This window comes from Monodon monoceros, unplaced genomic scaffold, assembly GCF_005190385.1.
Source record: "Monodon monoceros isolate NGI ecotype Baffin Bay Population unplaced genomic scaffold, NGI_Narwhal_1 Super_Scaffold_11, whole genome shotgun sequence".
NCBI lineage: Eukaryota > Metazoa > Chordata > Mammalia > Artiodactyla > Monodontidae > Monodon > Monodon monoceros.
The window spans coordinates 120,947,015-120,972,158 of NW_021703767.1; the positions used below are offsets into that span (position 1 = coordinate 120,947,015).

Genomic DNA, 25,144 nt, shown 5'->3' on the forward strand with positions numbered 1-25,144 from the left:
GCCTGTTTGTCTCTGCACTGAAAATTTAATACAGAAATTTTAATCCATAAAATTCCACACGTGAAACTTCATTTAACATGCAAGACTATATATTGTAGGCACACTTCTACCGACAATATATACCAAATGACCATTGGGTTAATATGTGTATATATATATATTTAAATATACGTAGCATACAATTTACCATCTTACCATTTTAAGTGTTTAGTTAAAGAATTTTAAGTACATTTATGTTGTGCAATGACTCTCCAGAACTCTTCAATCTTTAAAAGCTGAAACTCTATACCCATTAAACAATTCCCCATTGGGCTTCCCTGGTGGTGCAGTGGTTAAGAATCTGCCTGCCAATGCAGGGGACACGGGTTCGAGCCCTGGTCCAGGAAGATCCCACATGCCGTGGAGCAACTAAGCCCGTGCGCCACGACTACTGAGCCTGCGCTCTACAGCCCATGAACCACAACTACTGAGCCCACGTGCCACAACTACTGAAGCCCGCGTGCCTAGAGCCTGTGCTCTGCAACAAGAGAAGCCACCTCAATGAGAAGCCTGAGCACTGCAACAAAGAGTAGCCCCCGCTTGCCGCAACTAGAGAAAGCCCGCGTGAAGCAACGAAGACCCAACACAGCCAAAGAAAACAAAGCAAAACAAACAAAAAAAAACCCAAAAAACAATTCCCCATTACCCCAACTGCCCAGGCCCTGGCAACCACCGTTCTACTTTCTGTCTCTATGAATCTGACAATTCTAGGTACCTCATATAAGTGGAATCATGCAGCATCTGTCTCTTTGTAACTGAGTATAATTTCAATACGTTCATTCATTCAACAAATATTTAATGAATACCTGCAACATACCTTGTAATTATAAAGTATGTATTTACATTATAATATGTTTTCATAAAAACTAAGCTGCTTTTGATTAAAGTATAATGTATAACCTTTGCAGCACTTAAAAATGCAAAGAACACCCTAAAACGACAATAAGCTTCTATTAATATTTACATAAAAATGAGAACATAAATTATTGGCAGAGTTGTGAGAAACAGATGTGCTCTGTAATTTGACTCCGATTTTTAGGAGAGCAGTAAGACACAGAGCATAGACAATGAGATGTATCAACTGTTCCTGTTCTTCAACCAGGTCACTTGACTTTGGAGCAAGTAGCTCAAAGAATTGATTCAGAAGAAAGGGAAAGGGATCTACATCGCGATGTTCGTAGCGTCATTATTCTTCACGGTTGCAAGCTGGAAACACCCAATGCCTTTCAATAAAGACAATAGAACAGGAGACTTCCCTGGCAGTCCAGTGGTTAAGACTCTGTACTCCCACTGTAGGGGGCATGCCCACGTGCCCGCCATGCGACCAAAAAAAAAAAAAAATAGACTAGAGTCTAGTGTTAATACCAAGAAGTGCATATATGTAATGGGTTACTGATTATAAATGTGAATTCAGTACATCAGAAAAGGTTGGAAAGTATTTTTAGTTGTTTACTGGGTGATTATTTTTCTGTCTAGTTGCTTAAATATATGTTTTTAATGTACACAATATATGTAATACCTTAGGAACATTAAATTTCACGGATGATTTTTACATGGATAACAACAATGAAAAACATAAATGACCTAAGCACTAATGAGGAGTAATTGGCTTGAGCAAGAAAATTGTGGAAGTGACCTTGGTCTGACAGGCTGGGCATGAGTCAGCATGGCACTGCTGTTTTCGTAGGAGTGTGTATGTAATTTGGGTCACCATATGTTCCGGTTGGCCTGGGACAACAGTTTACATCTGTTGTCCTGGCATCTTGTCCAGAGTTACGTCTGCCAAAACAAAAGGGTGCTGTAGGCTCCTCTGAGGCCCAGGATACAGTCTTACTCATCTTTGTATCAAACTGGGTGTTTACCCCCGAGCCTCCCTTGCTGCACGCCCAACAAAATGTTTCTTATGTAAACAACAGTGAAGATGGTAACTAGATGTTTTCCATCCACTATCCAACAAATATTTGTTAAGCCACACCCTGCAGTGATTTCTAGGGATACCAAGACATACTAGGCCTGGCCCCTGACCTTGAGGATTTATAGGCTGGTGGAGACAGGTCAAAAGGTTAATTCAGTAAAGGAGGGTAAATGCCTTAATGGGAGTGGAAAACAAACATAGGGAGGCCAGAGGGTGTGTGTGTGTGTGTGTGTGTGTGTGTGTGTGTGTGTGTCAATGTGTGTGTTGGGGATACTTTACTGAAAAGTGACAGCTGAGCTGAATTATGAGGGAAGAACCTTCTCACAAAGAGAAGGCTGTCCAGGTAATGGACATGTGCAAGAGATGGAGTCCGGAAAAATGTGGGGTGCTTGGGGAACTTAAATTAATTTGGCATTTCTGGAGTATAAGCTCTGTGGGATGCAATGGTGGGAGGGGAGACTGGAGGGGGAGATGTAGATGAAATTGAGAAACACTGTCTGCCAAGGTGGCGAAAGTCCATTCCCAGGCTCCCTTTTCCCTTTGTCCCTTTACTATAGAGCCAGAAGGCTAAGCACTCCATCTCCCAGCCTCACATGTTGCACCGAGGGTGGCCATGTGGTAATGTGATATGAGCTTCACTTGAGAGGTGTGCAAGGTGAAGGCACTGACGGTTGGGAAAAAGCTTAAAAAATGGGGGAAATATCCAGTGAGAACACGAGTAAAACTTCAAGTAAGTCCTTCATAATGTTTAGTTTTCATGTAAGAAATACACACTCATTTTTTAAATATCTCATTTTTAAAAGCTCATTCTCTAATTTTAAGTACTTCGGAAAGGAAAAAAGTAATATTTATCAGAGGAAAAAGAAAGTTAACTAGGCCAGAAAATAAGATATATATTTATAAATTTCTTAGGTCAGAGAGCATGGTATTAAAAATGTGAAGGTCAAAGCACATGTTTAACAAAAAACACTGCAAATTTTTCATCATTGCTCTTATTATCTTATGTAACCTCACCCTGAATGACTCAGAATTTTGTGTGCTCAACAACAACAACAACAAAATGGGGGAAATACATGAGAGATATAAGATGGATTAATGGATCAACAGAGGGATGGATAGATGGATGGACATGTGATAAAGCAAGTCTAATAAAATGTTAATAATGCACAATGGAATATTGTTCAGCTATAAAAAAGAATGAAGTATTGACACATGTTATGACATGGATGAACCCTGAAAACATTATGCTAAGTGAAAGAAGCCAGTCGCCAAAGACCACTTACTGTAGGATTCCACAGAAATGCAGTATCTAAAATTGCATGCAACCAATTTTAGTGGTTGTTTAGGGTTGGGAGAAGGGGAATGGGAGTGATTGCTAATGGGTAGGGGGTTTCTTTTGGGGGTGCAGAAAATATTCTAAAGTTGTGATAATGTTTGTATATCTCTGTGAATATACTAGAAACCATTCAACTGTACACTTTAAATGGGTCAATTTTATGGTATTTAAATTATATCTCAATAAAGGTGTTTAAAATGTCAAAGGTAAACTCTAGGTCATGGGTGTACAGGTGCTCGCTGTGAATTCCTTCAACTTCCCTGTATGTCTGAAAGTTTTCATAATAGAATGCACAGGGGAAAAAGGAGTAAGCGGTGGGGGGATGTGATGCCAGACGTTACCACACTGGCTGCTAGTTCATCAGGCACATGAAACTCTTCTGCAAGAGTCACAAGGAAGAACCACAGGGGAGAGCAGAGGAGGGGCATCTATCGGCCCAGCTCCCTCCTATCTCCTACTTCCATTAGTCAATAGTTAACCCCATATGATATCACTTATACGTGGAATCTAAAAAATACAACAAACTAGTGAATATAACAAAAAAGAAGCAGACTCACAGATACAAAGAACAAAGTAGTGGTTACCAGTGGGGCAAGGGAAGTGGGGAGGGGCAATACAGGGGTAGGGCTTTAAAAGGTACAAACTAATAGGTATAAACTAAGCTACAAGGATATATTGTACAACATAGGGAATATAGCCAATATTTTATAATAACTATAATTGGAGTATGACCTTTAAAAATTGTGACTCACTATACTGTACACCTATAACATATAATATTGTACCACAACAATATTTCAATTAAAAAAAGAAATGTCATTTTGAATTCTCTGACATGTAAATGTTTAATCATATATTGAGATTATACATCACTAAGAATAATAAAAAATAGAATTCTTAAAGGATGAAATAAAAAAGAATTATCCCAAATCCAGTTTGTCTCTATTTCCAGATATGTCATCCAGACACTTAGCAGTTGCCTGGAAAACCAGGTCCCACATCATACTACAGTATAATATTTCACCCAGCTCTAAAAGTGGAGGAACAACTTGGCCTACAAGTGGTGCCAACAGGGTGTTGCCCAAGAGAGAGAGGAAAGGAGGCCGTAGAGAGAATGTAAGAGGGTGTGTGAGGTCTGTGGCCCAGTACACCAACTTCATGAAATTTCTCAGCGATAGGCTTTGCTGTGAGGTATTTTTCATCCCTGGTGCTGGCTACTGGCTGGCCTCTCAATCCAGAAACTAGTGGCTGTCAGTATTGGGAAATTTTCTGAAATTATTTCTTTGATCATTTTCTCCCTTTCATTTTCTTTCTTCTCTCTCCCCTCCCCCCTTTTTTAAAATCCTGAACTTATCCTTTGTGTTTCTTATTTTTGCTCCTACTTTCTATCTGTCTTCTGTTTTCTTTCTTTTTTTTTCTTTTTCTGGGAGACTTCCTCAATTTTTCTTCTAACTCCTCTATTTTTTTAAAGTACTTTAATAATGGGAAATTTCACACATACACAAAAGAAAAGACACTAGAATAATAAACCCAGTGTACTCTATACCCAGCTTCAACAATTATTGACACATGACCAATCTTGTTTCCTGTGTCCCTACTCACGCCCAATGCCCCCCACCCCTGCCACTAACTTAGATATCATTTGTAAGTATTTCATTATGAATCTCTAAAAGATAAGGTCACTTAAAAAAACAAGCAAATAAACACAAAGCACTGCAAACACCATTATCTCACTTTAAACATAACAATAATTCTTGAATATTATCAAATATCTGGACATATTTATACTTTTCCAATTGTCCTATACACTTGCCCCCTAAATAGTTTGTTTAAATTTAGGTCCAAGTAAGGTTCACACAGTGTGATTGATTGATATGTCTCTTAAATCTTCGGGACTATATACGTTTTTCCTCTTTCTCTCCTCACTCCCTGCAAGATTTTGTTGGAAAAAAAAGCTGGTTAAACTGCAGTTTCCCACAGTCAGATTTTGCTGACTGCATTCCTGTGGTGTTATTTAACATGTTCCTCTATTCTTTGTATTTCCTGTAAGTTGAGAGCTAGATCAACTTACAGGAAATAGCTAGATCTAGAAACTTCTACTGAACTTTTCATTTCTGCAAATATGTTTTTATTAACATATAATTAACACAGAATAATGTGCTTATACTTTGGGTTCAGTACATTTTGATAATTGACTACACTCGTGTAAATACAACAAGATAAAGAACATTTCCATTCATTTCCTTTGTGCCCCTTCTGGTTCATTCTCCTCCCCTCTTCCCAGGCAACCACTTTCTGATTTCTGTCACCATATATTAGTTTTGTTTGCTCTTGGATTTCACGTAGATGGAAATGTATGGTAGAAACTCTTTTGTGTTTGACTTTTTTTTTAACATAATGTTTTTTGAGATTTATCCACGTTGTTCTGAAAACATATTTATATATTTTTAATCTCCAAATGTCCTTGTTCTTCTCTGAATGTTCTTTGTTTTGCAACATCTGTCCTTGTTTCATGGATGCAGTATCTTCCCTTAAATCTCAAAAGATATTAATTGTAGGTGTTAAAAAAATTGTTCTTTTCTACTCCCTGCATTGTTCCTGTTTCCTACAATTTCTTTCTTCTGTTTGTTTTGGCATTGTCTTTCATTTTGGAGGGTTTTTTCAAATGACAAGTGATCTTTTGACTCTCTGTTTGTATTTAAGAGTGCGACACCAAAATGCTGACAAGAAGCTGGTCAACTGATGGGCTTCACTGTAGGGTGATTATGCCAGGCCATGTCACTGGGGACCCTGCCTGTATCTGTAGACCTTCTGTGTTAGGCTGCTCAGTTTCCCCAGAAGGGAGATCCTCCAATATCCCACCTGAGAGGTGTCAGCCTGTTTGCCCTCATTGTGGGAGCTGAGATGGGAAAGGGGCTGAGGGTCTCCCTGTATGTAGTATTTCATTCTCTACAGCTCTGAGTTGGGCTATATGTTCCTGGGTCAGGCTTCTCCCTGGCTCAGTCTCTTGAGCTGGGTTGGGAGAGGCATGAAGAAAGACTATAAACAACATCCCACTGCATTTCAGACGGGGGTGATTGGTAAGTTCTACTCAGCCACATTTACTGTGAGCTTGCTCCGTGTGTGGCGAGTTTCCAGCGAGCAGATTTCAGAGGCGAGTGACTTGAAGGATTAAAATCGCTAATCAGGACACTGGATAAACATCAGTAGCTCAGTAGAAGGTGTAGGGTAAAAAGTGGGCAGCATATGCCAGTCGTGAACAAAGGACTGTGAGACACACACCGGGAGAAAAATTGGAAATAATAATGGGCAATACTTATTGAGTGTTTATTACATGCTAAATATTTTGTCAAGCGCTTAACGTGAACTTCTTGTTTAATCTTCATGATAAACCTATGAGATAGAGCCTATTTTATCCTCCATTTTGCAGATTAGAAAACTAAACCACAGAGAGGTTATATCTTGCCTAAGGTCACCCACCCAAGATTCACGCACAGGCTTGCACTGTGAACCACTACATTACACTGCCTCTGTGGAAACAGGCGAGGTAGCCTTTTCTTATCCTTCCAAGTTCCCTTCAGGATTTCTTTTCTCCCTCTAGAGTATCCCCCTTCCCTCTCCCCATCTGCCAGGTACTAAGTCCTCATCTCGGTCCGTTCTTGCTTAAGCTGCTTCTCTTCTTTTCCCAACAAGTTCTCTGTTCTTTGCCGGCATCACTGCTCAGGCAAGCTGGCTGGCCTGCTCCACACCACAGAGGTTGCTGGTCGGTGGGCACCAGACCCTGAGCCATGCTGGGACCAACTTGGTCCCACCCCCAGGAAACAAGTGAAGAATCGCCGGCTGTCTTTACGGCACTATAGCCCCTTGGAATCTTGGAAAGAGCGCTAATGGCATGCAGGGTAACCTCAGATTCATTCCAAATAATTATCAGGACTCTACCTCTTGGCCCTAAAGACAGAAAATGTCGGTGATGGAATTCTGAAGGGCACCACCTCCTTGAAGAGTGGAGGTATTTCACAGAGGAGAAGAATGGAATTAGCAGCGTACGTCAGAGTCTAAGCACCCAAATTCCATCGCAGCCTCCAGCTGAAAAAATTAACTGCCTGCCCTTTATGCCATTTGTCTTCGGCATGTGAACTGCCTCCTCAGAGTGGGGTGGGAGGAGAGAACGGGCCAAGCAGCATGGGGCAAGGTCTAACCACGCTGACCTCTCGTGGCTCAGTTTAACTCCTGCAGTTACAAAGGGCCCCCGCACATCAGTCTCTGTGGCATCAAAACAATCTCCTTCAGATTGTGAGACCGAGAACTGCCATCGCCAGGGCTGTAGGGATCACTCGAGCGTCAGCAGCAACAGAACTCCGTGGAGGGTTTTGTGTAGAGTTTAACTTTTTTTTTTTGCTTCATTTTGTTTTGCTTTGGTTCTAGAGTGCCCTTTGGTGGGTCCACTCCGTCAGCACCTGGTCAGGCAAAACAAAGTATGCCCAGCATTCAGGGCATCAAGCATCAGGAAGCCAGATGGGGTCCAAACCCCTCCCCCCGGTGGGCAGCAAGAAGTCCATCTACCACTGTCATCACATGTGGGTTGCTTAGCCCCATCAGGGCCACCTGTCACCTACAGGTGTCCAGACTTTGAGGAAGGTGGATCAGAGCCAGCTTGTGGGGACCTGTGCGGACACCCCCTTCCTTGCTCTTGCTGTTGGATGCTGGCTTCCACTGACCCTGCAGTTGTTGTCACTCTCACCCCTGGGCCCATGGGAGCTAGGTGGCAGGGCCCAGGCGGGGCGGGGTCTGCACATTGAGTAGCCCAGTGTGGCTCTGGGCAGGAGCGAACTGTGACCTCATCCGCAGTGATGAGAACAGGGTGTGGCCTTTCAGTGGGGGGCTTAGAGGGCATAGTTCTCATCCGACTAGTTTTAAACGTCCATTAAAAAGTGTGCGTGTCCCCGCGCATGCTTGCGTGTGTATGCGCAGGTCCTTCAAGGTCAAGGTCACTTCCAGGTCCCAGTGAACCTGAAAAGTTGGCAACCTTAAATTCCATCATTAAAGGAAATGCCTGTATCCTGGTGCCCTTGGTGTGGCCAGGCCAGGCTGGATTTACTGAGCCGCGCGGGGAGAAAGACGCCGTCAAGGAAGCTGTTTCTGCGTTTCCCGATGGCCCAGCAAACTGGCCGGCGGAGCAAGAAACCGCCCGCGGATGCCTCTTCCCCCCAGTTCATCACAAACCAGATCCACTCGACAGCACAATCCAAACAGAAGAGGGAATCAGAAGGTACATCTTTTGTTTGCCGTGGCAGGAGAACTGTTGAGCGGAGGAAAAAAACAAGCTGAGCTTAGCGCTATCGGCTGTTTCCTGGGGCTCGCTCCTTCCTTCCTCCGAGGGGGGCCCGGCCGCTTTGTTCTCGTTCCCAGCTGCTCCTCTGCGCCTTTAAGCGGTGGCCTTTGCAGACCTCAGAGGAATGTGGCCCGGGACCCCAGGGGACTTTGCTCCAAGGCTCCGCCCTGTGTGCTCAGCCCGGGGCTGCAGCCTCCAGAGCGCGGACCTAACTTTTGCTCCTTGCCCTCCTGCCCCGTCGCTTTCTGCCAGCCGCTTCCTGGGCAGGAGGGGGAGCCTCACCAGAGGGGCTTTCCTGCTCTCCCTGACACCCCTGGGAAGAGGGGACCCAAAAGAGGGATCCCTGCAAGAACGAATTCTGCAGCTATACAGTCTGGCATCAGTCTGCTCTGGTGCAGATCTCAGCTCTACCAATTACTAGCTGGTCACCCCCAGGCCAGTTACTCAACCTCTCTGAGCTTCACAGCTCTTACCTCATAGGACTGTGATGAAGATTAAAGCCATAAGACACACGGCTTGCCTTTCCAAAGCCTGGCACATAACAGGCCCTCAATAGGTGTTAGCCACGATGGTCACCAAGCCAGGCTCTGGTTGTCTCAGGCAGGGCAGCTACACAAAAAGAAAAACCCAGAAGCCTCTAAGACTCCATCAGATTGAAAGACGGGCCTGGTACATCATCAGAGATCAATAGCTGTGATTCTTTCACCGGAGTGTGTTCTTTGGTGGTTTCACATTCTGCGAATCTGTCCAGCAGCAGGCTGATGCCTATTTTCCATGGTGACTCTAAGACACTCAGAATAAAATCACAGACGAAGCTCCACGTGGCTGTGAGGAAGTGAGACAATGGCATGTGGCTGCTCGGCTCAGCTTCCAGGCGAGCTGCGCCTTCATCCACTGCCCACCCGGCTGCAGCCTTGGGGTCCTGCTGGCTCCTAGTGTCCCTCAGAGAACAGAGCATGGCAGCAAAGGTCCCCCGAGCAGCTACAGTGCCTTTTAGGTGAGGCAGAACCAATGCAACAGTGGGGATCGTGGCAGAGGGTCTAGCGCTGGGCTTCTTGTAAAATAATCATAGCAATCATTTTGTGAGTGCCTACCAAGTGGCTGACCTCTGCTAGGCATTCATCTACTTTAATCTTCTCATCAAGCCTAAGAGGGGAGCAGTATTAATGAGGCTCAGAGAAGAGGCATGACTTGTCTGGGGTCACATGCAGGGCTATGGCAAGCCTAAGTGGCACGTCTGGGCCCGTTAGAAGGAGGTTCTCCGCCTGCGTTTGTGGCCAGCCTGTGCATCTGTACACAGCAGCCATAGTAAGTGGCAGAAGCAGACTGGCAGACTCACTCTCCTTCCATCTTTGTGATCCCGTGGACCGCATTTCACCAGCTGCACTTGATCTGAAAGGACGCTCTGAGCTTCCAATGCGTTTACCTCAAATTAGGTGACGCGGCAACGGCTTGCTCCCTGGATCGCATCATCGTGCATGAGAGCCCTCTCCTGCCGCAGCCCTGCAAGCCTCACGACTCTCTTTCTCTCTTCACTGCCACAACTCAACAGACAACGTGCCAGCCTGGCACTTCCCACGGAAGACGGAGGGCCAACCCATGCTCCACGCACCAAGCCATGCAGAGTGCCAGGTTCTCTTGCCTCTCCCCTTTGTTTCCTGTATCTGTGAGTCTGTGTCTGTTTTGCATATACATTCACTTGTACTATCTTTTACATTCTCGATACAAGTGGTATTATACAGTCTTTGTCTTTGACTTATTTCACTAAGCATAATATTCTCTAGGCTCATCCATGTTGCTGCATATGGCAGGATTCCATTCCTTTTTATGAAGGAGTAATATTCCATTTTACATATATATTATACCCCATCTTCTTAAGCCAACTGTCTGTTGATGGGTGTTTCCATGTCTTGGCTATTGTAAATACTGCTGCTATGAACATTGCACTCCTCTCCTCCTTACCCTCATCCCAACTCCCTCTTCCTGTTGGCCCTTCCAAGGCTGATTTTGTCACTTTCCTGCCTGGAAACTTTCAGTGGCTCCCCAGCACCCTTGGCACTGGGTTCGAATGCCCTTGTCTGACTCCTCCAGCCTCCTAGGGCCTGACACAGGCTCCGCTCTTGGTGGCACCTGTTGTCTCCCTCACAGCCTGTGACTCCACACTCTAGACAGCTGCAGAGTCACACTGTCCTTGGCTGAGCCCCAGGCCTCTGGCCAGGGTTTTCACTGCAGCACTATGGACATGGTGGATCATTATTTGTGGGGAGGGGCTGTGGTGTGCGTTGTAAGACGTTCGCAGCATCCCTGGCCTTTACCCAGTAGATGCCAGTAGCAACTCCCCAGTCATGACAACCAAAAAGGTCTCCAGACATTGTCAAAGTGCTCTAGGGGCCAAAATCGCCCTCAGTTGAGGACCACCACCCTATGCTGATCCCTGTGCCAAGCCCACTCTCCTTTCTCTTCACCTGCCTCACTTCTTTTGTTTTAACATCTTTATTGGAGTATAACTGCTTTACAGTGTTGTGCTAGTTTCTGCTTTATAACAAAGTGAATCAGTTATACATATACATATGTTCCCATATCTCTTCCCGCTTGCGTCTCCCTCCCTCCCACCCTCCCTATCCCACCACTCCAGGTGGTCACAAAGCACCGAGCTGATCTCCCTGTGCTATGCGGCTGCTTCCCACTAGCTATCTACCTTACGTTTGGTAGTGTATATATGTCCATGCCTCTCTCTCGCTTTGTCACAGCTTACCCTTCCCCCTCCCCAAATCCTCAAGTCCATTCTCTAGTAGGTCTGTGTCTTTATTCCTGTCTTACCCCTAGGTTCTTCATGACATTTTTTTCCCCTTAAATTCCATATACATGTGTTAGCATACGGTATTTGTCTTTCTCTTTCGGACTTGCTTCACTCTATATGACAGACTCTAGGTCCATCTACCTCACTACAAATAACTCAGTTTCGTTTCTTTTTATGGCTGAGTAATATTCCACTGTATATATGTGCCACATCTTCTTTATCCATTCATCTGTCGATGGACACTTAGGTTGCTTCCATGTCCTGGCTATTGTAAATAGAGCTGCAATGAGCATTTTGGTACATGACTCTTTCTGAATTATGGTTTTCTCAGGGTATATGCCCAGTAGTGGGATTGCTGGGTTGTATGGTAGTTTTATTTTTAGTTTTTCAAGGAATCTCCATACTGTTCTCCATAGTGGCTGTATCAATTTACATTCCCACCAACAGTGCAAGAGGGTTCCCTTTTCTCCACACCCTCTCCAGCATTTATTGTTTCTAGATATTTTGATGATGACCTGCCTCACTTCTGTTTGCCTTGTAAGTCTCGACTCAGTTGTCATTTCCTCCTGAAAGCCCTTCCTGACCCCATGACCCAATGGCGGGCTGGTGCCCTTCCTATGCACTCAACTTGGACAGTCTGACTGCTGTATTGTCAGGGCCCTTTGACTTATCAGTGTCTTCCCTGTCCTCGGCTTCATGAAGGCAGGCATTTGTTTGCCTGGTATCCTGTTGTACTCAGGGCCAAGTCTGTACCTGTGACATGACTTCACCTAGTAAATCACCCTTGACAGCCCTCTCTCCCTTAGCCCATGTCCAAACTATCACTGAGGCCCAGTCATTCTGGAATCTCTTCCCAGTTCAAACACTGTGCTCTGGCTCCACCACCCCTCCTGTTGGCTGAGCTGCTATCATCTCTCACCTGGATTACAAATGACCACAATCCACCCGAATCCCCTCTGATCTGCTCTCACTTCAGATGGAGTGATTCTTTTTTTTTTTTTTTTTGTGGTATGCGGGCCTCTCACTATCGTGGCCTCTCCCGTTGCAGAGCACAGGCTCCGGAAGCGCAGGCTCAGCGGCCATGGCTCACAGGCCCAGCCGCTCCGCAGCATGTGGGATCCTCCCGGACCGGGGCACGAACCTGTGTCCCCTGCATCAGCAGGCAGATTCTTAACCACTGCGCCACCAGGGAAGCCCGGTGGTTAAGATTTTGGTAGAGACCAATATGTGACCATGAAGTAGCCAGAATGCCTGTCCTATGTGGTTCTCAGAAGTAAATTCTCAAAGAGAAAATTTTTTGGAGCAGGGTCATAATGGTTGTGATGTATGTAGGTATTAACTTCTGATGAAACGCACTCAGAGATCTTTTTAAAATCACTTATTCAGGGCTTCCCTGGTGGCACAGTGGTTAAGAATCCGCCTGCCAATGCAGGGGACATAGGTTTGAGCCCTGGCCCGGGAAGATCCCACATGCCGCAGAGCAACTAAGCCCATGTGCCACAACTACTGAGCCTGTGCTCTAGAGCCCGCGAGCCACAACTACTGAGCCCACGAGCCACAACTACTGAAGCCCGGGTGCCCTAGAGCCCGTGCTCTGCAACAAGAGAAGCCACTGCAATGAGAAGCCCGCACACTGCAACGAAGAGTGGCCCCCGCTCGCCGCAACTAGAGAAAGCCCGCGTGCAGCAATGAAGACCAAACACAGCCAAAAATAAATAAAAATAAAATAAATAAATTTTAAAAATAAATAGACAAAATCACTTATTCAGTGTGTCACTAGCATTGTAGTCAGCACGACAGAAGCTTCAAAATAAATATTATGCCCAAACTCTATGACATTATCCCTCTGAATGTGAGGAGTTGGTTAGAGGCAGGACATGGTAACCAAACATATCACAAGCTTTTGGGTCACTGCACTAACTTCATTCCAATTCCTGACAATATAGCAAGTTTTAAGGACTCAGTCATGTTCCGCAATATCTGAAGGTCACTGTTCTCCACATAGATGGTTGAATTTGAAAAGTCCCAGCACGAGTCCCATTGCCCAATTTTCCTGTTATATTTACCTGGCAGTTCTAAAAATGCTGAGTTAGTTTTATTGTGTGCACGTGGATGTCAGCTGAGAACAGGCAGGAGTGCTTATCACATTTATTAAAGGTGAATATCGACAGTGGCTGGGACCACGTTTAATGATATTGTGTCTGGGTGTGGGAAGGCTGACTGAGATATTAGTCACATCGTTCCCTGTAAAGGTTGGGCCAATCCTCTTCCAAAGTCTTAACTCCATTAGAGGTCCGACTAGGCTTGAGGTTGAGATCCATATCAGACCAGACTGAGGAAGATATGCTATGTCATCACATGCACTCATTCTGAGTTTTACTCAGTGGAGGGCCTTTTATAGCATTACAAACCAGAGGTCACATTCTGCTCCGTGTGTGAACTTGACAAGGTGGAGTCAAAACCGTAAGTGCTCTTGAATCTGGCACACCTGGGTTCATCTCACATATGAGAGATGTGACTTTGGGGGGGGTAACTTAACCTCTCTGAGTCTCAATTTCTCCATCTCCATAATACTCCCTATCTTGTAAGTCTTTATAGAAAGGCTCTAGATCCCATCATCCCTTGATTAAGAGGTCAGAACTCTTCCAAACTTTTCAAACCATTGAGATAACAGCAGTTATTAGGGGTACCCACTGTTTTTGCTTATCTGAATTCCATTTCACCATTCTCTTCCACCCCTCTTTTCTTTCTTTTTCTTTTGGCCACGCCACGCAGCATGTGGGATCTTAGTTCCTCCAACAGGGATCGAACCCTCGCCCCCTGTATTGGAAGCGCGGAGCCTTAACCACTGGACCACCAGGGAAGTCCCTCCATCCCTACTTTCCATTGGAGAACACTTTCCTCTGCCCTCAGTTCCTGATATAGATATAGAACAGAACGTCTCCCTGGTTCCTGAGCACAGCAGAGATCTAGCCTGGCTAATGGACTTGGTTATGGTTGGGCATGTGACTTGAGCTGTCCACTGAGAGTCTTCCCTGGGAATTTGAAGGAACTGTTCGTAAAGAACTGTTCTCTTTCCACGGGATTGCTCGGTTGGTAGGATATGTGTGGAGCTGTCGGTGGCCCCCACTCAGGAGCCCCTGAGAGCAGGAGTGAGGCCAACGCCGAGGAGAGCAGAGCTGGGGCACGGAAGGAGAGTTTCCCGCTGATACTGCTCAGACCCTGGATCACTCTGGGCTTCTTAGTTATGTAAACCATTAATTTCATTTTCTTAAGTAACTTCCCTTTGTCCGGTAAGAACCCTTACTGATATCCCAGTAAATCATAGTAAAACGTATGCCATGTGTTTACCTTTGGCGTTTGCGAGTCTTTTCCTACAAATAATTCAAAGACTATCTCATAGACTCATGAAATCTTAGAGATTAAGGATGTTCTGGGGCCTGCCTGAGATGCCAGACACAGTGAGTCAGCCATAAGCCAGGGTTTCTGCCTCCCAGGCCAGTGCTCTTTTTTTGTGTGTGTGGTACGCGGGCCTCTTACTGTTGTGGCCTCTCCCGCTGTGGAGCACAGGCTCCGGACGCGTAGGCTCAGAGGCCATGGCTCACGGGCCCAGCCGCTCCGCGGCATGTGGGATCTTCCCGGACCGGGGCACAAACCCGTGTCCCCTGCCTCGGCAGGCGGACTCTCAACCACTGTGCCACCAGGGAAGCCCGTGCCCAGTGCTCTTAAGCCTCCCCGCCTCTTGTCGTGTGTCTGCCTCAGTCTTTCTCAGACTCGAGCAGAACTACCCTCGCCTTTCCTTCCTGAGTCACTGCCCAATTACCAGCAGCCAGGGGCTCCACGGGGCAAAAGGCACCACCTTCTAGAAGTGGCTCCATTCTCTCCACAACCCCGCCCCCTCCACTGGGGACAGCCGTGATTTAAGAGAAGTGAGTACAGACGTGGGTCTTGATGGAGGCTAGGTGAAGCCAGGCAGCTGAGCTCTGGATGTAAGACTGCTCAGAGCCCTGGGCCCTACTTCAACCCTCATTACCTCATGTGGGAGTTATTACGGTAGCTCCTTACCAGCCCCCCTTTCTCCTGAACCCCAGGCTCCCTCTACTTGAATTCATCATAGTTTCAGTCATCTCCTTAAAGAATCATTCTGTATACCCAGACAAAACTATAATTCAAAAAGATACATGCACCCCCATGTTCATAGCAGCACTATTGACAATAGCCAAGACATGGAAACAACCTAAATGTCCATTGACCCATGAATGGATAAAGAAAATGTGGTACATATATACAATGGAATACTACTCAGCCATAAAAAAGAATGAAATAATGCCATTTGCAGCAACATGGATGGTCTTAGAGATTATCATATTAAGTGAAGTCAGAAAGAGAAAGACGAATACCACATGCTATCACTTATATGTGGAATCTAAAATACGACACAAATGAACTTATCTACGAAACAGAAACAGACTCACAGACATACAGAACAGACTTGTGGTTGCCAAGGGGAAAGGGGGTGGAAGGATTGGGAGTTTGGAATTACCAGAGGCAAACTATTATATATAGGATAGATAAACAACAAGGTCCTACTGTATAGCACAGGGACCTATACTCAGTATCCTGTGATAAACCATAATGGAAAAGAATATGAAAAAGAATATATATATAAAACTGAGTCACTTTGCTGTACAGCAGAAATTAACACAACGTTGTAAATCAAATATACTTCAATAAAATTAAAAAAAAAAAAAGAATCACTCTGGTCATGCCATTTCCTGTTGATAAACCTTCAATGGCTCCTTGCTGCCTATAAAGCAATGTCCAAAGTATTTCACCTGGTGTCCTGAAATAGCCTGACAGGGCCTGTGTCCCTCCAGGGAGGCTCAGCTCATACCTAGGGAAGGGTTACCCACTGGGAAGAATCACTTCCAGAGTTTCAAATTCAATTAAGAGTTTCAAGTTCTATTATACAAGCACACCTCGTTTTATTGTGCTTTGCTTTACTGCACTTCGCAGATACTGAATTTTTTACAAATTGAAGGTTTATGGCAACCCTGCAGGTCCTTTGTGCCATTTTGCCAATAGCATTATTTTAAAATTAAGGTATGTATATAGTTTTTTAGACATAATTCTACTGCATACTTCGTAGACATAACTTTTATATACACTGGGAAACCAAAAAATGTCTGGAATCAAACCCACAATATCTCTGTGGTATGTCTGTAGTAGATGGTAGGTGTACTGATCCCTGCTGGAAAAGAAAACGCCCCTCTAACAGTGTCCAGTACCTTGCTATCGTCACCATTAACGTTGATGCCATTTTTCATCTTTCCATTGGCTATCTTCCTTTATTAATGAGTTTCCTATTGGTGTGTAACAAATTACCACAAACTTAGTAGCTGAAAACAACACCCATTTATTACCTCACAGTTCTGTAGGTTTGAGCACAGCATTGGAGGGGTTCTCTGGTCAGGATCTCACAAAGCCAAAGTCAAGATTCTGCTGGGCTGCACTGCCATCTGGAGCTCAGGACGCTCTTCCAAGTTTATGTGGTTGTGGCCGAATTCAGTTCACTGTGGTTGTAAGACCGAGGTCCCTGCTATGTTTCTGGCTGTCATTCAGAGGCAGCTCTCGGCTCTGGAGACTACCTACATTCCTTGCCATGTGGTTCACTCCATCTTCAAAGCCAGCAATGGTGTGTTGAAGCCCTCTCATGCTTTCAGTTTCTGAGTCCTGCTGTCTCTGACCTCTATACCCATATTTAAAGGACTCACACGATGAGGTCAGCCCCACTTGGTTCATTTCTCTTTTGAGTAACTCAAAATCAACAGATTAGTAACCATAAATGCATCTTCAAAATCCATTTTGCCTTATAATGTAATACAATCACGGGAGTGATAGCTCACCATGTTCACAGGTCTTGCCCACAAGTCAATGGGAAAAAAATTATACAGGGGCAGGGGTCATTGGAGGTCATCTTAGAATTCTACCTACCACACCATTGTAACAATGATTTGCGAATTTTAATGCCTGTGTGAGTTAAAAACTGAACAAGATTTCCTCATCTTTTTCAATACTTTTTTTCCCGGGGGCTGGTGACAGATGCTGTCAGCTCATCCAACACTTGATCTCACTTCCCATCTCCTTTATCATCCCCTGCAATAGAGGCTGGACAATGAAAAACTATTTTTCAGGCTCCCTTACAGCTAGAGGTGAACATGTGGCATGGTTCTGGCCAACGGGGTGTAAGCAGAGTCTGTTAACATTCTCCTTTCTCTTCCTTTCTTCCATCCTGGAATGTGGACTTGATGTTTGGAGCTGCAAAAGCCATCTTGTGACAGGAGGAAAAGGCCAGGAGATTTACACAGAGACCTTGGCACTGAAATTGCTGAGAATCTGGCATTCTTTCATATGTAGCAGAAAGCAATGCTGGCTTACAAAAGACTGAATGAGTAGCTGAATGAGAAGCAGCTAGCCATGTCTCCAAAGCCACGATGCCTTAACTTTTCTGGAAGGATTGCAGAGTTCAGGCAGGTATCAACCTTCATGATCAGGGTGATTTTTCCTTCACACCTTCTTCATAATGTTCACAGTACTTCTTTATACAGTATCTTGACATCAAAACAATGTTAGTGGTTACAGAAGCCCTGTAAATATGTTCCTTTTCATTTCTTCTGTGAAATGTTGTGAGTATAATGACCTTAAAGTCCACTTGGGGGCCCAGTTACATGTGTGGGAGCTACAGTAAATAGGAAACCGAGGGGCTCTACTTAGCTATGTGGAGGGGTAAACAGTGAAAGAGGGATGCTTTCCATTTTTCTGTCTTTTTTTTTTTTTTTGCAGTACACAGGCCTCTCACTGCTGTGGCCTCTCCCGTTGCGGAGCACAGGCTCCAGACGCGCAGGCTCAGTGGCCATGGCTCACAGGTCCAGCCGCTCCGCAGCATGTGGGATCTTCCCGGACCGGGACACGAACCCGTGTCCCCTGCACCAGCAGGCGGACTCTCAACCACTGCGCCACCTGGGAAACCCTGTCTTTCTTTTTATGGCTTCTAAACTTTCTCTCTGACTCTTCCCCTCCCCACCCTGCACCCTTCCTGAGGGTCCCCTGGGATTTGGAGGCAGGTCTGAGGACTGGGGCAAGTGGTCTAAACCCAGAAATTTGGTCTCATGGGACAAAGAGGGACTCAGGAAAGGCAAAAGGGTAGAGGTCTCCAGTGAGTAAACTTCTCCACCAACTGCGTTCATTATAGTGGACAATACTGAGGAGGCACGGAAAGCTTCCTCCAGTTTCCAAAAGAGTCAGACAGCTGGAGCCACTGAAGCCACTGAAGCCACAGGAGCCACTGAAGGAACTGTCCCTAAATATTCTCTTGGCCCATGAATAGAGCTGGAGGAAGACTGAGAAAGGATTTACAAGAGACAGAGCTATGTGTCTCCTCAACCTTCAGCAAGGTGGAGATGTATCACCGATTAGCATGATACATGCCTATGAGACACTCAGAAGGAACACCTCTCCTCTGCATAAGTGACAATGCGAATTCAAAATCCTGAAGAAATACACTTTGGTTTTTCCATGCATAGACAGACATGGATTCATGACGTTTCCGTTTTTTTTTTTTTTTAATTTTATTTGTTTATTTTTGGTTGTGTTGGGTCTTCGTTGCTGCGTGCGGCTTTCTCTAGTTGCAGCGAGCGGGGGCTACTCTTTGTTGTGGTGCGCGGGCTTCTCATTGCGGTGGCTTCTCTTGTTGCGGAGCACAGGCTCTAGGCGCGTGGGCTTCAGCAGTTGTGGCTCGCGGGCTCAGTAGTTGTGGCTCGCGGGTTCTAGAGCTCAGGCTCAGTAGTTGTGGCACACGGGTTTAGTTGCTCCGCAGCGTGTGGGATCTTCCCGGACCAAGGCTCAAACCCGTGTCCCCTGCACTGGCAGGCGGATTCTTAACCACTGCGCCACCAGGGAAGTCCCACGATGTTTCTGTTTTCATAGCGAAGTCCCACGGAGGCGAACACTCTGCTTCCCCGCCATCTTCCCGCTTCTTCCACCCCAACTTAGAAGACAGTGATATGGAAGTCCTCCATCCCATCCCCACCTCTTCTTTGGTTTCTCCACCCTCATTCAGCCTCTCCTTCCTACAGAACCAGTACTTTCTCTCCTGATTCTTGTCTCAGCATCTAAATCTCCCCTCCTTAAAACTCCATCCTCCTCCCTGTGTCCTCCTGTAGTGACCAGTCTCCCTCCTTCCTTTGTATCACTTTCTACTCCCAGGTCAATCCAACCTCCACAGTCTGAGTTCTGACCTTGAACATCACTCTTCCTGAGGACACTGCGGTTTCCTGACTGTCAAATCCCCTGCTGACCTGTTGGCAGCACTCGACAGTGCTGACCACTCTCCTCCCTTAAATCCTCTTCTCCTTTGGCTCCTGTGGAGGAGGCTGCCAGTTACCTGCTCCATATCCTGCGTTTCTCATTCCAAAAAAAAAAAAAAGTCATTTATCAGCTTCCCCTACAGGCAGGGTGGCCAGATAATAGTTCTAGCCAATGATATTTAAATGGAAGCTGTCAGATGGGCCTTCCAAGGAAGTTCATATTCGGAGACATAGTCGGTTGGTGCATGCATGCCTATTTACTCCTGACCTTTCCTCCTTTCTCCTGCCTGGAACGTGGACCTGATGCCTGGGGCTAGGGCAGCCATCTTGCAGACGTCAAAAAGGCCAAAATGACAGAGATGTCGATCCCATTATCCTGGAGCTGTGGAACTAATACCAACCATGCTTATCGCCACACTACTTGTTACATAAGAAAAATAACCCCCTCTCTTGTTTAATCCACTATTATTTGGGTTTTCTATGATATGCTGCTGAAATCAACCCTTAACTGATACAGCTCCCATGACTCTGTCACTCTCGTCCTACTTCTTTAACCTCTTCAAGGCCCCTTTGCTTCAACACCCCCTACATGTTGATGTTCCTTAGCTACCATCCCTGGTCCTCTTCCTCCATTGTTTCCCAAACAACCCAGTGGTGCCTGCTGCTTCCCAAGTCACGATGACTCCAAACCCCAATGTCTAGCTCCGACCTTTCATCAGAGCACCAGATCTTTATCTAAATGTCTACCTGCCTGTCACATAGGAGCCTCATATTCACTACACTCACAATTAAACTTACCAGCTTTCCCATAACTCTGTTCCTCCTTCTAGTCACTGGAGCTAGAGACCTTCCGCATCACTTACCCTCATACCCAGCTGGTCCTGAAGTCCCATCAGGTCTCTTTCCAACAGCTCTGCTTTATTCCCACTTCTTCAGTCCTACTGTCTTATACAGGCCTCATCATCTCTTCCTGAGCCACCGCATACGCCTCCTAACTAGCTCCTCTGCCTCTCATCTACAATCCAAATTGGTGTTTAAAAACATGCAGATCTAGGGCTTCCCTGGTGGCGCAGTGGTTGAGAGTCCGCCCACCGATGCAGGGGACACGGGTTCGTGCCCCGGTCCGGGAAGATCCCACGTGCCATGGAGCGGCTGGGCCCGTGAGCCATGGCCGCTGAGCCTGCACGTCCGGAGCCTGTGCTCTGCAACGGGAGAGGCCACAACAGTGAGAGGCCCGCGTACCGCTAAAAAAAAAAAAAAAAAAAAAATGCAAATCTAATCACACCATTCCCTTTCTTAAAACCCTTCAATGGCTTCTGGTCCCTCACAAGAAAGAATTCCAATGCCTTTGCATGATCTGAGCCCTACACATCTTGTCAACATTCCTTACATTATAGCCACATAAATTCACCTGTGGTTTCCCAAACTTGCCATGATTTTTCTCACTTCCTTGCCTGACTGTCCTCTCTGACTTGTAAGCTGGGAACTGTGCAAAAACAAAGTTTTAAGTGGATATTTAGGAACCTGACTTGGGCCCTTATCTTCCTGGGAATTCTCCCACCTTTGTGCACAGAAACTCAGTGGTAAAGAACGGTCAGAATCGGAGAGATTTTTGTATTGTTCACTTAACATAACTGCTTAATTATAATTCCTTTTTTAATCAAAGAGTTCTCTGCCATCACCTGGAACCAAATTGATCAAAATAAACATCAATTGCCTTTGTTGTCTTGTATATGTATTTTCATTTAAAATTTCACCTTTGTCCAATGTAAAACATTCCCCCAGTGCTCACTCAACAGAAAAGGAGATATTTACTTTAATGTGCTAAATGCTGGGGTTACTTCTATTTCTTATTCTATTAAATTTTACCTCCTAGAATCCTGAAATTTTAGGGTCCAGCCCCTAAAATTTTCCGGAAAAGGAAACCAAGGCTCTATTGACTCAGGAACATGGCACCAGGGAGGTGGTTATTGGTGGGCCATACCTAGATCCTGGCTAGGGCTTCAGCTCTTACCATCTCATGGTGAAGGCACAGATCATCTCCAACTCACAAAGAAGGCTCCCCTCTGCTTCCAGTGAGAGGAAAGTAAAGTAGCCCCCAAAGAGCTAATCCTCTTATACCACTCCACTTAAGGCAAGATGACAGCATAAGGGCTTTAAGAACAAGGAAATTAAAAGCATTAAGTCCAAGGTTCTGCTTGCCCTGGGAATAGAACGGCCCTCTCCCCTCCTCTCTGACTCTATGCCCCACCTTTGGGCCCACGAAGAGCCACTCACCCTCTGGGTGATGGGCTTGCCATCCTGGATCTCCACAGCCAGCCCCAGGTCGGACAGTCTGCAGTTGCCAAGGTCGTCCAGAAGCACATTCTCGGGCTTCAGGTCCCGGTAGACGATGCTGAGGGAGTGGAGGTGCAACACGCCGCAGGTCATCTGGGCCGAGTAGAAGACCACCCTGCTCATGTCCAGGCCCTGCTCGCCCACGCTGTAAATGTGGAACTTGAGGTCTCCCCCATTCATCAGGCTCATAACCAGGCAGAGATGGGACTTGCTCTCAAAGGCATAGGCCAGAGAGACAATGAAAGGGCTGCTGACCCTCTCCAAGATTTCCTTTTCCAAGAGAGCCATTTTCTCACCATTTTTCTTCTTCAGGCGCTTCTTGTCCAGTTTCTTACAGGCATACATCTTGCCGGTGTTTTTCACCTGGACAGCACATACCTTAAGGAGAGGAAGAAGTAGGCCGTACTGGAGACAGGAAGGCGAAGGGGGATAGAGAGGGTGGAGGAGCAGAAAGCCACCAAGGTGGAAAGACGGCAGGCTTCTGAGAAAAGAAAAGCTGTGAGTGAGAGGGATTCTTTGAGATAGAGCTGGGGCCACAGTGAGGTATCACTTCACCCCCACTATGTGAGATATAATTAAAAAAAAAAAAAAGGAAAAACAACAAGTGCTGGCAAGGATGTGGAGAAATTGAAACCCTCACGTGTTGCTGGTGGGAACTTAAAACTTGGAAGAGTTTGGTGATTTCTCAAAACGTTAAACATGGAATTGCCCTAAGACCCAGCAATTCCACTCCTAGACATATACGAAAGACAAATGAAAGCAGGTATTCAAACAAATTCTTGTACATAAATGTTCACAGCAGCCCTATTCACGCTAGCCAAAAGGTGGAAACAACCCAACTGTCCAGCAACAGATGAATGGATACATGAATTGAATGTAGTATTCCCATACAACGGAATGTTATTCAGCCCTAAAAAGGAATGAAGTACTGATACATGCTGCAATGTGAATGAACCTCCGAACCTTACGCGCAGTGAAAGAAGCCAGCCACAAAAGCTCAAATACTGTATGACTCCATTGATATGACACACCAGAATCGGCAAATCCATAGAGACAGAAAGCAGCCCAGTGGTCGCCAGGGGCTGGGTGGGTTGGGGGAGTGGGGGAAATGGGTAGTAATTGTTAATGGGCACAGGGGTGACGAAAATATCTTGGAACTAGATAGACAAGATTGTAATGTACCAAATGCTATTAAATTGTACACTCTAAAATGGTTAATGGCTAATGTGACTTTTACCTTAAAGAATTTTTTTCAACTTAAAAAAAAGAAAGATGAGCACAGCATTGGTGCAAAACGGATTCCAGGCTTTAATTCAAGATGAGTGTTTTCTTAGCTCTCTGAAGTTTTTCTCAAATTACCTCCATTACCACAATTAAGGGGAAAGGGGGATCCCCCATTGTTTGTTGCTATCATTCACCAGAGGGGCATTTCAGTGTGTGCCTGCCTGTTGTAGACCCCACGATAAAGATTCTTGGCCAGTTCCACATTTTGTTAGTTTTTCCTATGCCATTCTCATTTTATGTCACGTGGTGACCGGAAAGAAGACGTGAGAGCAAGCTAGGAATTCTTTCTCCACATGTGGCACTGAGATTAGTTCTAAGTTCCCTTGAGATTAAAAAGGAAAAAAAAAAAAAAAGAGGTGAAATAAAACTCTATTATGCTGTCTATTTCGTCTTCCAGCCTGGCTATTCTGAAACACTTACCTCCCCAAAACCACCTTTCCCCAGCACCCGGAACTCTTCGAAGTACTTGTCTGACACGGGTTGCATCTCAAAGACTTTCCACTGCAGAAACTTGTCATAGAAGGGGCTGGCCAGGAACTCTAGGAAGGGCTGGTCCTGCAAGAAGGCCATGGCCTCAGCCTTGGCCAGCTCCACCAGGGATGCTCGCTCTTCCTCCGTGGTGGCTGCTTGGCACTTGGTGACCAGAGCTGGGCTGAGGAAGGGGTGTGGGTGCCCTGGGGAGGCCGCACAAGTGGTCACCAGCCCCTGCAGCGTGCTGCCCTTGGCGGGACCCTCTTCGGCCAGCTCCCAGCTCTGCACCTCCTCCAGGAAGCCCACGGCCTCCTGGTACGCGGGCACCGTGGCTAGGAAGTCCCGGAAGAGGCGGCGGCCGATGGGCTGCTGCTCGCAGAGGCTGTGGAAGTCGTTGGGCGGGGCCTGGCGGAGCTGCTCGCAGCTCTGCGGCCCGGGCAGCGTCAGGGTCCGGCGTCGGCGCTGCAGTTGCTTGCTGTCGGCATGCGAGGACTTCCGCGCCTGTAGGTAGGCCGAGTTGGCGATCAGGTTGTCCAGGCCCCCCATGTCGACCATGGCGGAGCACCAATCGTGCTTCCTCGGCACAGAAAAGGAAGGATGGAGGGCTGCGGCGGGGACGCCGTCAGGCCCGGGCCAGCTGGCTGCTGTCCGGTCCAAGGTGCAGTGACTTCTGCGGGATTTACAGCGAAGCTTCGGGTCTGCGGGTGGGACTGATGGAGGGTGAGGAAAGAGGTTTCTCTTGTAAGAAGCTTTGCTGGCTATGTATAGCCGGCCAGGGAAGGGCGCCTCACAGGTCACCCACCGAGGGGAAAGCAGTCTGTGACACCTGCAGGGTCTACCTGTTCATCATGGGGCCTTTCTCATCTACACCTGCTCCCTGAATCCCCAGCTACCAATTTCCAAAGGAAAGGTGGTGTGTTATTTGTTGATGACAGCAGTTTTCAACTGTGTCTGATTTTACGTATTTCCCAGCAGGTGCAAGCTAAATAAACTCCTAGGAATGACAGGTCAGGAAGACGAGCTGTGGGAAGCTGGAGAGGTTGTGTCTAGCAGCGTGATCCAGAGCAGGTTACAGAAGGGGATGCTCTGAGCTGTGAGTCACGAGACATGTTCCCAGAGGCCCTTGGGAACCCAGGTCGTGGCCCTCAGAGTGGGCTGTGGCTCTCCCATAGCCGGCGACACCCTCTACAGCCTACAGAGATCGTCCAGCCATGACTTTCTTAGTTCTGAGGAGTCTGTGACCTACAGTACCCAGTTAAAAAGG

General features: G+C 46.2%; 1 protein-coding gene across 1 annotated transcript in view; it reads right to left on the minus strand.

The window, feature by feature from the left end:
* GRK7 (G protein-coupled receptor kinase 7) overlaps window positions 1-24,531 on the minus strand; it is a 35,123-nt gene extending 10,592 nt beyond the window's left edge. Inside the window, exons 1-2 of the mRNA XM_029215155.1 lie at window positions 23,830-24,531; window positions 22,066-22,503 (exon numbers count right to left, since the gene is read on the minus strand). Coding sequence (XP_029070988.1) covers window positions 22,066-22,503; window positions 23,830-24,435 — 1,044 coding nt within the window. The 5' untranslated portion in view covers window positions 24,436-24,531. The remainder of the gene's footprint in view (window positions 1-22,065; window positions 22,504-23,829) is intronic.
* Between the last annotated feature and the right edge of the window lie 613 nt (window positions 24,532-25,144).